The sequence below is a fragment of the Dicentrarchus labrax genome, unplaced genomic scaffold (assembly GCF_905237075.1).
Source record: "Dicentrarchus labrax unplaced genomic scaffold, dlabrax2021, whole genome shotgun sequence".
Classification (NCBI taxonomy): domain Eukaryota; kingdom Metazoa; phylum Chordata; class Actinopteri; family Moronidae; genus Dicentrarchus; species Dicentrarchus labrax.
This window is the reverse complement of record NW_026136715.1, coordinates 15,643,816-15,657,461: the sequence shown is the minus strand read 5'-3', so window position 1 is coordinate 15,657,461 and position 13,646 is coordinate 15,643,816. Positions and strand designations below refer to the sequence as shown.

General features: G+C 40.8%; 2 protein-coding genes across 2 annotated transcripts; one reads left to right on the top strand and one right to left on the bottom strand.

Moving 5' to 3' along the window:
* Positions 1 to 1,318: 1,318 nt before the first annotated feature.
* neurod4 (neuronal differentiation 4) lies at positions 1,319 to 4,406 on the top strand. The gene is made up of 2 exons (XM_051425910.1): positions 1,319 to 1,514; positions 2,513 to 4,406. The coding sequence occupies exon 2, from the start codon at positions 2,519 to 2,521 to the stop codon at positions 3,605 to 3,607; it is 1,089 nt and encodes a 362-aa protein (XP_051281870.1). The 5' UTR covers positions 1,319 to 1,514; positions 2,513 to 2,518; the 3' UTR covers positions 3,608 to 4,406.
* Positions 4,407 to 10,545: 6,139 nt separating this feature from the next.
* Positions 10,546 to 12,347, bottom strand: birc5b (baculoviral IAP repeat containing 5b). The gene is made up of 4 exons (XM_051425911.1): positions 12,127 to 12,347; positions 11,324 to 11,433; positions 10,867 to 10,984; positions 10,546 to 10,765 (listed from the first exon to the last, which is right to left on the bottom strand). The coding sequence occupies exons 1-4, from the start codon at positions 12,250 to 12,252 to the stop codon at positions 10,676 to 10,678; spliced, it is 444 nt and encodes a 147-aa protein (XP_051281871.1). The 5' UTR covers positions 12,253 to 12,347; the 3' UTR covers positions 10,546 to 10,675.
* Positions 12,348 to 13,646: the final 1,299 nt, after the last annotated feature.

The following is a 13,646-nucleotide window of genomic DNA, read 5'->3' as shown; positions in this document are numbered from 1 at the left end:
TTATGCCGAGGCATTTGTAGTCAAAACCGGGAAAAACGTTCAATATTGAGATACGATTAGTGTAGATAATAAATAAAAGCCATAAAGTCGTTTCAAGACCTTCACAGGTTGCGTTGAAAAGTCAAGTCGTATAGTCATTGTCAGAGTTATGGTTGATGCACTTTTATCATTCAAAAACAAACAAATAAAAAGATAAAGTTCTAACAGAAATTCCTTAGCCTAACCCTGTCTTGACTATATCTTGCATTTGTCAGTTGCTTTATAAATAGTTTTAAAAGTACTTTTACAACCTGTCTTGCCTTTAAGCGTACCATACCTGTCTGTCCATCAATGCACCAATCGATTCAATAATCACATAGCTTTTGGGGACAGAATATGACGCTAAACATTGAAGAAAACAATTGAATGACTGAGTGGACAACGCACACACCTGCTCTCTGCACACTAGCTGTCAAAATCACTTAAATACGCACACATGGAAGAGCGTCTCTTTACTCAGCGAAGACCAGGCCTACACTGTGTTTAATTAAGTGGAAAATTCCTAATCCAACCGACTAATGAAGAGATGGACAATCGATTAAGATGGTTAACACACGGCATTACAACAGAACAGTTTTTTTTTGTTTGGGTTACCCCCATTTCCAAGCGTGAGGATGTATAATGTCGCCTTTAGGAACATGTAGGCTATTATGTAAGTCTTAAAATGATCCCAGATTGGGACAAGACCGATATCTGTGACCCATCAGATTCTGTCTAGAGGGTAAAAAAAAGATTGATGGGTATACAAATAATGACTGGTGATACGACGAGGACATAACTACTCCTCCAGTAAAAGTTATAAAAAATAAGCATTTGTATTTTGGTAGATAATTAGTGTGAGATGCGGTTTAGCAAATTGGCCTTTGTGCCGGAAAAAAAAAAAATCTATGACTGATGAAATGACAAGTCCCATGGGTGTGGGGAGATATGTGCATCCAGCTCCAATGTAACATCAGATATGTTCCCTTTATGGCCTACCTGCAGTTCTCAATATATGTATGTATGATGCCCATATTAAAGATCTAAGAGTTTTCCAGTGTGCGCGCATTTTCTGCACTGACCCGTCCGACTCTCACCCTCTCAGTGTTTCAGTGCCTCCTCCTTTACAAATAAAACACCGTCTACACGTGCACCCGGGCGCGCTCTCTCTCTGTCCCCCCACTCATTTACTGGGTGAAACCTCTGGCCACGAGCCCGCCACGCGCGTTTGGATGAGTTGATGGTGGGTGGGGCGCGTGAGGGAGGGGCCTACCCGGTTAAAGGCAAAAAAAGCAGCCAGTTCGTGCCATTTGGAGATGAATGTTCCACGCGCACTGATGGCTATCTGAGGGAGCAGAAGAGTTTGGGACATTGGTGGATAAACGAAGAGAGAAACTCAGAGAATCTGGACTAATCACTCAGTTGCTGTTCTATTTTTTTTAAATTAGCCAGATTTGTCTGTTAATTTGCGCAGAGCGAGCAGTGAATCCAAGCAGGTGAGTTTGCAGATTTGTTCATTATCAGTCCCAGTGTATTACAAACTAAAACAAAATAGGTCTTGTTAGTGAATCAAATCTGGGTAACTTAATTCAACATATGCATTACTGGTGCACTTGTGTTTCCTCCAAATGACAGAGAAAAAAAATCCACTTAAGCTCATTTATAAAAATGTATTTCAACAAAGTCTGATATTTGCAGTAGCCTCTTGTAATTATGCTCATTGGCAGACTATATAGTCCAGACACGGTTGCGTGTCTAAAGTTCTGAAATCATAAATTACAGTAATCCACTTTTACGCAGCAGTGCACAATAATTAACTGGGACAGTTTATCTTTTTCAAAACAATAGTAAACAAATGTTCAGTTCGAGTTTCACTTTTCTAAAAATAACAATGTATTGCTTTAGGTCCTTATAACGGTTTGCAACTTATGCATTTATTCGGGGTGTCCAGTTTAATAAACAACACCCCCGAGACATCCAGTCGTCCGCACCGTTATAAACAGTAGGCTATGTTGGCGGCTTGTCCACATGTGTGTTGAGTTGTATGTTGCCTATTTAATCTTTCAGCTTTATATGCCGAGTAAATCCCGTAGTGTCCCAGATTGACAGCGTCTCTGTAGCCTACAGCATAACAGCAGGAGACCATTCAACCACATTCTAAAAACAGCCATCTATTCCTTAATATCATCATATATTAATATCAGCATAATAACATGAAAGGCAATAGTTACAGGGATTCTCTTTCAAATAACTTTAGCATGCTGTAAGATCCACCAGTCACAGCTCTTGAATAAGATGGGTGAGCTGTTCACACTGCAGTGCTGAAATGAGATCACTCATTCTGTATTATATTGGGACATGAGTTACTAGTCACTACATATCAGTAATACAAAACAATACAAGACTTAATCATTATATGTATCGTCATCGTGCTTTGCCATGCTTGAGGTTGTATCTGTTGATTGAAGAATTTTTTTGTGCTGTGTTTCTTTAGATCATAATGATGACCAAACCATTTGGAAAGACTGGGGATGTGAGTGAGCTGGTGAGCTCCCTTGGCTGGCTGGAGGAGGAGGAGGAGGAGGAGGAGGACGGCAGCTCTCAGGATGGAGAGGAAAGCCCAGAGATGAGGGGGCGCCATGGCTTGACTGTAGGGAACCGAATCCTCTCCTGCACAGAGCTGGGCAGTGAGGATATGGAGGAAGAAGAGGAACATGATGAGGAGGAGATGGGAGAAAATGGTGAAAATGAACCCAAGAGGAGAGGCCCTAAGAAGAAGAAGATGACCAAAGCTAGACAGGAGAGGTTTCGTGCCCGGCGAGTCAAGGCCAATGCCAGAGAACGTTCACGTATGCATGGGCTGAATGATGCCTTGGAAAGTCTGCGTAGAGTGATGCCCTGCTACTCCAAGACACAGAAGCTGTCAAAGATTGAGACTCTACGGCTGGCCCGCAACTACATCTGGGCTCTGTCAGAGGTGCTTGAGAGTGGCCAGTCCACAGAGAGCCATGGCTTTGTGGATATGCTGTGTAAGGGTCTGTCTCAGCCCACCAGCAACCTCGTAGCCGGCTGCTTGCAGCTGGAACCCAGTCCGATGATGCTCAACAAGCTGGAGGACAAGTGTGGAGGCCCAGGGGTCGGTGGTGTCGGGGGTCAGGCTGGCCATCCCCTCAGCTACCCATCTCCAGGCCTTCCCAGCCCTCCCTATGGCTCCCTGGAGGCTTCACACCTCCTCCATATGAAGGGATTCAAGGGGCCTGTGTATGACAACCCCTCCCCTAACGAGTGCAGCAGTGGCACCCCACCATACGATGGGCCCCTCACTCCCCCTCTGAGCATCAGTGGCAACTTTGCCCTGAAGCAAGAGCCTTCTCCCCAGGAGTCAGAGAGGAACTACACATCTCACCCGGGCCACCATGCCCACTACCTCTCGTCCCACCATTACCCCACTTCCATGACTGGCGGCCTACCAGGGGGGCCTCAGGGCCACCCACTTTTTCAGGCTTCACGCTATGAGCTGCCCCTGGAGGTGGCCTTTGACTCCTTCACTCCCTCTCACCTGATCAACTCTCAGATGGGCACTATCTGAAATGTGACCATGAACAGTTGAGAGAACCAGTGATGGACTCTGGCTGGATGAAACTGGCCAGGAGAGAAGCACTGCTCTCGAATAAACTGCTATAAAAATGATGGCCGTGGTACTGACTGTATAGAGAAAATGGTTTGCATTTAAGTTGTCTAGTACTCTGGGAGAGCACTGAACTCAGAGAGAGACTGAACACCTCAACTCAATCTACCTGATACAAACACGCACCCATAACTTTTAATATTTTATTTATTATTTTTTTGTCATGATTATATGTTGTATTTGGATAATAGTTTTTTTCTAAAGAAGTTGCCCACTTGGTTGTTACAGTGACTAAAGATTATTTTACCAATTTAGATATTCATACTTAAGCATTACACAGGTTTCTGTGTAAGTGTAGGGATTGATAAAAAAAATAAAAAAATCTGCATATAAACATTTTTTCAAAATGATCAAAAAGTCAACTGACCTAAATTTAAATTGTGCACTGAGGCCTACAACCAATGTCCCCCCATGCCATAAGAAAAAGCAATGCATTTATTTATATCTGTATTTAATATTTATTTTGATAACGTCTTGTCCTTTTATATTTTTTTCAGCACAGTTTTTGTTTCACTGTCTTCTTGGTTTGTTGTCAGACACTGGCAGCTGTACTGTATTTAAATTATTTATTTGAGGTCTTTCAGGTACTTGTTCATTTGGTGTCACAATTTTTGTCATACTGTACTGTTGTAAATATTTTGCTGTTTCGCACTTAATTGAATAAATATTCTTATATTATATGCTATTTCCATAGTAACAATATTTGCCATGTGTTTTCTTCTGCTGCCATCCTGTACATTCAACAAAAAGTTCAGGTCTTCCAATATTGCAGAGGATACCCATATGCAGCATTATCACATTGCACTTGCCAGAAGAGAAGTCAGAAGAGTAATTATTTTTCGTAACTGTGCAACAAGATCCAAATCAAGTAAATTAAGTTCCAATTATTGGAATTATTTTTACAGGAGAATCAATGCCAGCTCACATATCACACTCAACCTAATGTTTTCAAATTAATTCACATAATATGGCAGTGATTATCTGCAGTTTTCCAACAAGTAGTGTAAGAACATCTCTCAGTACTTTGATATGAAGGCATATTGTTATATGAAAAAACTCTAATATATAAACAGAACAAGAAGAAGCTGAAAATGAAATCTCCAACTAAAGAATATGAATGTTAAGAGGCTTTGTTTCATTTAACATTGACATGGGTGCACTGACATCAAAACCAAAGGAAATTTAAAGACTTGAGATATGGAACAAGGGTGCCCGGTTAGCTCAGTGGGTAGAGCTGGCGACCCATGTACCAAGGCTGCGTGTCATCCCCTCTCTCTGTCCCCCTTTCCTGTCTATCTTCAGCTGTTTCTATCATAAAGGCAATAAAAAGCCCAAAAAATACTTAAAAAAAAAAAAAAAAAAAGACTTGATGGAATAAAACAGTTCTTTGTTGCCGGGCAGTAGAGATGTGTTGCAGGATGTGTGAGCGAGTGTGTGTTTGTGTGTATGACGTCATTTAGAGGCTTGCTCCAGGGTGTCTATCAGGTCAGGCAGGCGGCTGTTGTAGGCCATGGGAAAACAGCTCTGGGGAACAGGTGAATGTGTCACAGAGTCTCTGCCATTCACTCTCACTCTCCCACACGTCCCATTTTCTCATACAGCTCATGCCAAAACACTGTGGGGCAAGAGCTCGTTTTTAAGTCGCTAAGTCAAACTGAGAAAATCACCAGATTTCTGCTCAGAGATGTTATAAATGAATTGATCTGATAGTTTTTCAATATTATTTTCCTCAACACACAACACAGCACATATCATAAATCTTTTTTTTAACTTGAAAGTTCAGGAATAAAATATCCAGTATTTTGATCCGTATTTCCAAATCAGCTCAACCTGGCAAGGTTCCTAACATTTATATCACTCAGCTAATGACAAAAGTCTCAGTTTTGACTTTAATGATGGTGTTAAAGGGCATGATGGCTCTTGAAAAAGACAAAGAACTGGGTGGCAGAGTGTAAAGATGTAAAGAGGTGAGAGCAAGAGCTAGTGTGTTCAAGTGTGTTTATCATTGTGATCCTTTAGGCAATTGTAAGGAGAGGAATGTTCCTCAGAGGCTGTTGTCCAAGAGGACTTCCCCCCTCTTCAGCTACCTCTCCAAAGGTTTGTCTTTTCCAGTCCTGGCAACAGTGGAGAAAGGGTGGAGAAGAAAAAGGGAACGATTGTTTTACTGGGCGCCACTGGTCCATTGTGAACGCAGCCTGTTCTTTCTCTTGACCTGTGACCTGTATTGTTGTGGGGCTTCTCGTTTGGGGAGGGCAGACAGCTGGGGCAACTGCGGGAGGGCTGATGGACAGCTGGGCCAATTTGGGGAGAGAGAGGGAGAGAGAGAGGAGAGTGAGAGCATGTAAGAGAGGGATGAAAGAGGGAAAGAGAAAGGGGAATTAGTGTGCTGGGGGCTGTAAAGGAGAAGAGGAAAGAGGAGGAGAGGGCAAGAGAGGTGACTGAGGTCCTTGCTCCTCATTCAGAAGTTTGTCCTCTCTGCTCCTGTGTGTCAGCATTGGCATAAGAATGACACATTGCTTTACACTCGGGCAGACATTTGGCCTGTGAGAAAGTACTGGCAGAGTTAGCTGGCGCTCTTTGTGTCTTTGCTGTTTTGTTACAGCAAAAACGGTGGGGGGCAGGGTATGTGGATTATCCTCCAAAGTCCAAATACATGAGTGGGTGGATATGGAAATAATCCACGTAAATTAACTTTGGATACAAGATTACAAAAATACAGGACAGTCTCTGGAGATTGGAGAGGTAGTTTGATAGTCACACGGAACAATTTAGGAAGATATAGAAAAGATATTTATATATAGCTTAAATACTTTTTAGGCTTAGTATTTTGTATTCAACTTCATTGGTGCAAAGACATATTTATCATGTTTGAATGAATGTTAAATACTAAACAAAACAGGTTGAGTGTATCAAGTGGCTCCTATCTATGATAAGGGCATAAGAGTCTCTTAATGGTAGGGGAGCACATGTCTGCAATGCCATCTTGGCCGAGGCAGAAGGGAGCAGAGTGCGACCTGTAGCTCAACCCCCTGGGGCAGTGAGGTCATATCCAGTGGTGGAATATGTATTTATATCCCTTACTTGAGTAAAAAAATACCAATGTACAATAAAATGTAAAAATACAATGTAAACATAGTTAAGAGCCCTGCATTCAAAATCTTATTTCATAACATGTACTTACAGTAACAAAACTGAAGGTATTTGTTCTGCAGAAAAATGTCCCTTGACTTGCACATATTAACTGATGCATTGATGTGCAAGCAGCACATTACTGCTGTAGCAGCTATAGCAGCTGGAGCCAGTTTGAACTACTTTATATGCAGTTATGTAGTTTAGTCCATTAATTGGGTTGGAAAAAAATCAAGTAAAATTCCGAATTAATTTTGGGACTTCACTAATCTTTGCTTTTTGTTAAGTCAATTCATTTTGACACAGGAAGTTGGCAGCGTGACAAAAAACAAACAAAAAACAAAATAAAACAAAAACTGATCTAACAGAGTTAGCTTGCTAACTTTCCTTCTCACTCACGTGCATATATTCTAGTTTATGTGTGCAGCACACTTAATCCACTGGCCAAACAAGAGGGGCTCCCACTAAAATGAAAAGGTCCTGATCCATAGGAGCTAGATAGAGGGATAAAGCATTGTGATTAAGATTGTATTAATGGGGCCATAGGAGGCTGGAAGGCTTTAATCAGTGTCTGTGTGCCGGTAATCCCTTTGCCTTTAAGCTGGGGCGAACACAGTGATCCCCCTCCTCTTGGGCCACAGTACGCATGCACACACACGCACACACACACACTCCTCTGTGGGGAGCATGGGGATATGAGTGCCCAGGTTGAGAGGTGGAGCACCCCGAAAAAGAGCACCCCGCCCTAGACTTAGAGGAGCAGCTGGTAGAAGAAAGACCGAGGAGATGGATGGAGAAAAAGATGTGGGAAAAACAGAGAAAAACAATGAAAGATGGCAAGGCTGGTGTTATGAGAAGATATAGGGATTGGAGGAGGGGGGAATTAAAATGACGATGGGTTGGTCATGGTCAACATGGTGCAAGCAATTAAATATAAATGAGCAAAACTTTAACTTTTCTTGACCCTGGTTCTTTCTATCACACCAGACTATCATTTATGGACTGAACTCATGTGAAACATTAATAAAATTAATTCCAACATTAATAAATATCCAAGGATTGTTCTCTACAGCAACATCTTTTAATAAAAACACCACAGTTCCACCAATGAAATATTTAATTAAAGTAAAAAAAAAATTATGTTAATATAGTCAAAGAAAAAATGCTAAAGAAAATGATATAACAGCTTGTTCTACCCATGCAAGAGAAAAAGAAAAGAAGGAGATGTACATGGGAGGGGAGGAAAGAGGGCAGCTCGCGGACTCATTACCTATGGGAGTGGATGTAAAAGGTGACATTGTGTGCATGAGGATAAGGGGTGGGCCTTCTCCTCCCAGAGTTCTCTGAGAGTATTAGAGTGTAGGAGTTAAAGAGCTTCTAATGGGATCTGGATGCTGTCGTGTTTACCCTGCCACCCCCCCCTCCTGCACGCCCACTGCATTGTGGAAGTTGCTGGGCTTTGGGACACCACAATGGGCTGAGTGTAGGGACAGATGGAGGTCCCTTTCGAAGAGGGCACAAAAAACAGCCAAGGTAGGAGGGCCATGGTGTCTGAGAGAGCGAGCAGCCAGCATGCCCTACTGCCAGAGACGTGGGAGAACATTAGAAGTGGAGAAGGGAGAAGAAAACCTGAAAAGGGATTTTAGATTCGTCCTAATTATAATGCAAGGAAGAGTGTAACTTGGAGTGTCCCTTTGCTCTGGTAATCTATAAATTCAGCGTCATCTAGACACATTCACATGGCTTTGGTTCAGGATCACTGTGCAGTGTAGGCCTCTCTGTCAGCTGGCCTGTCAACATGCCAGCCTTTATAATCATTTATCCTGCTTTGTATATTCTAACAAGCAAACAGAGTGGAACAAGTCAGCAAAGCTAAAAACACAGCAAGAAAGATGTAAGATGTTTAAATCCTTAATGATCAGATGTGATATTTTCGCTCATTTAGCCTTTGTGTATTCAGGGTTAAACCAGGTCAGGCAAGAGGGTAAAAGCTGATGTCATTCATTTAAGGCAGTGCAGTGTGTGGAGCATCAGGGGAGAGAGTTTGGTGATAGATGCTGATGAGGAGAGAGGAGAAGCATTGGAGGAGGGTAGAGGGAGGTACCGGGCACAAGAGCAACAGATGGGGCCTGATGGAAAGCTCAGGTTGTAAACTTTCTGTTAGCAACATCTGTCCGTTTGTCCATCTGCTACACTCACTGTTTACAGTTTGTTTAGCAGAAAAATTCATTAATTAGAAAAAGTGCAGTGGAGGCCACTGGTGCACCCTTTGTCACAGTGTATTAATTAGATCAGAAAAGAACCAGATCTATGTGCAGTAGTGCAATACAAATTCCTATTAGCTTAATGGCTAATTCTAAATACATTTTAATGGGGTTATACTTATAACTGTTATAAAACTAAGGGAAGGGAAAACATATGAAGCCAAGCCCCCACCTCAGTTATGATCCAATCAAATCAACAGTTTTGCACCATTCCCACAGATAAGCCCATCTATCACATCTGTGCCGCTCAGGGACAGAAGTCACACCATGCCATTCTCTTTGTTCATTATCTGGAGCACACATAAATAAGTGGATTTACTCTGGATGTGGGTTATAAACCCTGATTAGAGTTACATTAGCAATTACAGTAAACATGCTCCTTATAAACTGTGTACTTATGCAAATACCACACCACTTAATGTCAAAACCAACATCTCATTAATAAATCGTTTTTATCTGGTACATTTAGTTTCTCCCCTACATATATCTAAAATGATTACTTGTGGCCATGACAACAAAATATGAATGGGAATATCTTGCAACAGCATTGATTTAAGAAAAAAAAAAAAAAAAAAAAAAAAACACCCTGAAAAATGGAAGCATAACAGTTTCATTGGAAATGTTACATCACCTATGGGTGTTTTACTTTTTGGGCTAAAAATATTCTCTCTTCAATTTGCTCTGCAGTGAGCGGATAAAGGAGAATTAAGCAGCTGATCTGGGCTCAGTGGCCAGAGTGTTGCATTAGACATTAATCCAGAACAGTGGAAGGTTGGAGAAGGGATAGCATCTTTTAATCCTGCACTCCAACCAGCCATCCCATCAGACACAGGGAGATACTCACACAAACTGAGCTCAACATCATCTGTTTCTGCTTCACAAAGAGACATTAAGACATTGCAACAACTTTGGCAAATAATATCAGGGTTAAACCTTTATTCTTGAAATGCTAAATAAGAGCCGTGAAGCATTACAGTGTGACAGAGCTTTCTTGGAGTTTCTACATAAGCACATTTTCCACTATTTCCATTGTCATCTGCAGCATAATTCAGTGTTTCCTAAATCTTAGTCCTCTTCACAAGGTTACGCAAGTGTCCTGGTGAGCCCTCTCAGTCTACACTGTCCCCCTATATGTAACAGATGTTACTGGGGCAACAGTTGGTATTGAAAGGGAGGGGCTTCAGGCCATCTGTCCAGGGTCAAGGTTTGAAAAGGGGTGGTAGAGATGGTGGCACGTTCAGGAAAATGGTAAGTATTTGGTTGAAAAGAGGGAATATAGACCACATTGTAATCCTTCTCAATGTGCGCTTTCATTTCAGATTGCCTTTGTAAAGGTTTTGAGTGTAAGATTGGAAACTCCAGAAAGTGTGTCTGTGACATGTGAAAACGGCAGCTTTAGAGCAAAAGCACCATCCTGTGGTTAAAGACAATACTACAAGCAAAGTGTAATATTTCTCAAAACTTTATTGATATTTCAAACTGCCAGTACATCAGACTGTTGAGTGAATACTACAGCCTCTTGCCACAGATTAGTGATGCAATACAATTACTATGTAGACAGGAATTTTGATTTCACTCATATAGACTCCAACTGAGATTTAAGGCTCTCAAGCGTGTGGTCTATGTCATCCCGCAAATATGCCATCTTCTTATGACAAACCTTCCTCTAGAAAAAAAAACAAGCAGAATATAGAGCAACCTCTGCATAAGTACTTTGGCAAAACCTAATTTCATTGCTCACAATCCACACAGAGTAGTGACACTTACAAGGTAGATCTTTAGCCTCTCCTTTTCCATGTGATAGAATTCAGCCACAGTTAGTTCGGTGAAGTCTTTCTTCATGGTTAAAAATCCACAATTAGGGGAGCGTTTTATGTGTTCAGACCTGGCCAGAGAAAGTGTCAAGAAATGTGTTTAAAAAAGACAATCTATAAATGTAGCACATGGAGGAAAGTAAATCAAGTTCAATCAGGATACAAGCTTCTGTAAAAGCAAAAATACCAAACAACAAAAAGATTGGAGAAACAGCTGTATTATTTGCATCTAAGTACGTTTTTTTGGATCAACTTTATGTGGCAGTCATATTTTCAGTCTCTATGACGATGTACTGTATATCACAATTTATCTTGTGATGGCTGTGGGTAACATTCAGTTCAGATTTTATTTACAGATGAAATAAATTCAAGCTGCTGTACACCCAATACAATACCTTACTACTTCTTACCAGGGATCATCATCTGGCTCCCAGCCCTCAAGCTCAATCAGACAGAAGAAACAGCAGGCAACATCAGGCTCATTCTGACTGGGGCAGTGGACGAACCCAGCCTTGGCCATCTGCAAAGACAATCAAAACAGCAATTATAATGTTTGTAGCATGTGTCTATACTGTAAAACAAAACTCTAAATTAAGGAATTTTATGATTTGATAACTCAGTGACAAAGATGACAAGTGCAATCCAAGAACAGAAGACCCTTGCTGAAGGAGGAATGTCAGTGAGGATAAAACCAGAAGATGATCCTTGGACTCTTGGGGGGTTAAGAGCTGGTAACATGGCATATGAGTGTTGCTCATCAAGTGAGTTGTCAGCAGCCCATCCATCATGACAAGGCTAGGGTGGGAAAACGGTCTGTGCATTGGACACTTGATACAATGAAACTGAATCTGGCACCTGCTTAGCCGTATCACAAGCTGTCACAGCTTTGGATTAAAGGCTTTGCTATAAAATTGCTGTGTGAACAAGGTTGGAGTATACACATAATTATTTTCATCAGCCATAATCATTTTTCATCAGTTGTGTAGGTTATTGTAAATTAGGTTGCATTTCTAAGATTTTAAGAGCTGACATATCACATCCAGAGTAAAATTAGAGGAAAGATCACATGTCTCCAATTTGACCTCCTGCTGAACCTTTGTTGCAGACTTCCCATGAATGATTACTTACAAATATTCACTGAAAGCATTTCACAATTTAAAAAGTGTTCTTATGACTTCAATGGCTCTCCGCTGACGCACAGCAGCCTTTTTACCTTTTCAGGTGTGCAGTTACATTCCTCTCTAAACGGCCAGTCCACAAATCTTTGTTCGCGTAACTCCTGACTGTACATTTTATCATATGAGTAAAACCTTGTTGTCAGTACATCTATGCTGGCCATTTCTTCAGCAAAAACTGGCTCAACTGACTTTAATTCACAGTGTAGTTGTTCATATGGACATGTGAAGCGTGCCTTTGCACACTTCCGCAGGTGCTTTCTGTTTTGGCTGATTGAACTCTGCTCAGGTTCAAGGTGGGCGGGGCTATGATAGGTCACCACACTCCTTCTACAAGAGGTCCAATCAGGCTAAGTAGGGCCAAGCCTTTCTACCTATTACAGGAACTACATGCTAATTTGACAAGGATGTATGTAGGACATCTTATGAGTTGAAAATGTGCCACACAGACATTATGATTTTATTCATGTGATGCAGTGATGTGTATTTGTCTATATTCTGTACAAACTGAACCTTTTCTTTCTAAATATCTAAATTACATTTCTACTTGGATCTTAACCCAATTCAATTCAAAGTAGTCTTGTTAGCTTTTTACAGAGTTTTCAGCCACATCTCAGACTTCATCAGTTAGGAGTAAAATAAATTTGCTTTAGATTAGTCGTTTCAGCTCAGGCATTAGTACAGGGTTTGGTGTGAATTGGGCCTTTTTATTGTGTTAGTGCATGCTTTTGTTGAAGCAGGTCCTTAGTGGTGTAGGGCCATCCCTGTAACTGAGAAAATATTATATATTATATTAATATATGCATAGTTTTCATGACAACTGTGATGTGTAGATTTATGTAGACATATATCTTCATACAAATTGAAGAGAAAATAAAATTATACAGTCAATCTACTCATCATGTCAAAGCTTCAGTATTTAAATCTTTGAATATTCTTTATTACAAAGTTACAGTCTTTTTAGTACCAAATTAATTTTTTGCAGTGGAGGGACAGGTCAGTGTTGTTGTAGAATAGACTGAAATGTGAACCTGTCCTTGAGGGCACTGTAATCCATAGCAAATCACCTGACCTAATCCTTTGAAGCAGGTCACACACTTATAAAAATATATTGTACTTTAAAAAAAGATTAAATTTAGCTTAAAGTCACATCAACTGTAATGTGTTTCTCCTATACCTCCTGGGAAAGTGGAGGGACTTTACTCCCCCTGGTGGCTATTGAGAAATTTAAGGATGCTCTTAGTTGCAGTGATCAATACTTATTCTTTTCTCCCATCTCGTCTTCTCCAGTTATTTCAAAAGAGGCTGAGATTGAGTCTGTGGTGACTTCTTAATTCCTTTAACTTTTTCATAATCTGAAACCTTTTCTATTACAAGCTATGCCACATCATGTTTTCCATTCAGATGTGTGTAGGTATTTGATACATAACCACCACAAGTATCAGATATCCTTATTAAAATTTCAGCTAAGAATTTTTAAGAAATTTAAAAGTAAACATAGACAGCTGTCCAATTTAATGGTTTATAGGGTAAACTTTATCAGGCTGTTTATTGCTGT

Excerpts from the sequence above, each read along its gene's own strand:
- neurod4 (XM_051425910.1), top strand. The coding sequence starts at position 2,519 with ATGATGACCAAACCATTTGGAAAGACTGGGGATGTGAGTGAGCTGGTG.
- birc5b (XM_051425911.1), bottom strand. The coding sequence starts at position 12,252 with ATGGCCAGCATAGATGTACTGACAACAAGGTTTTACTCATATGATAAA. Across the intron at positions 10,985-11,323 it reads GAGCCAGATGATGATCCCTG|GTCTGAACACATAAAACGCT; the intron begins GTAAGAAGTAGT and ends TTCTCTGGCCAG. Across the intron at positions 10,766-10,866 it reads AGAGGCTAAAGATCTACCTT|AGGAAGGTTTGTCATAAGAA; the intron begins GTAAGTGTCACT and ends TTTTTTTTCTAG.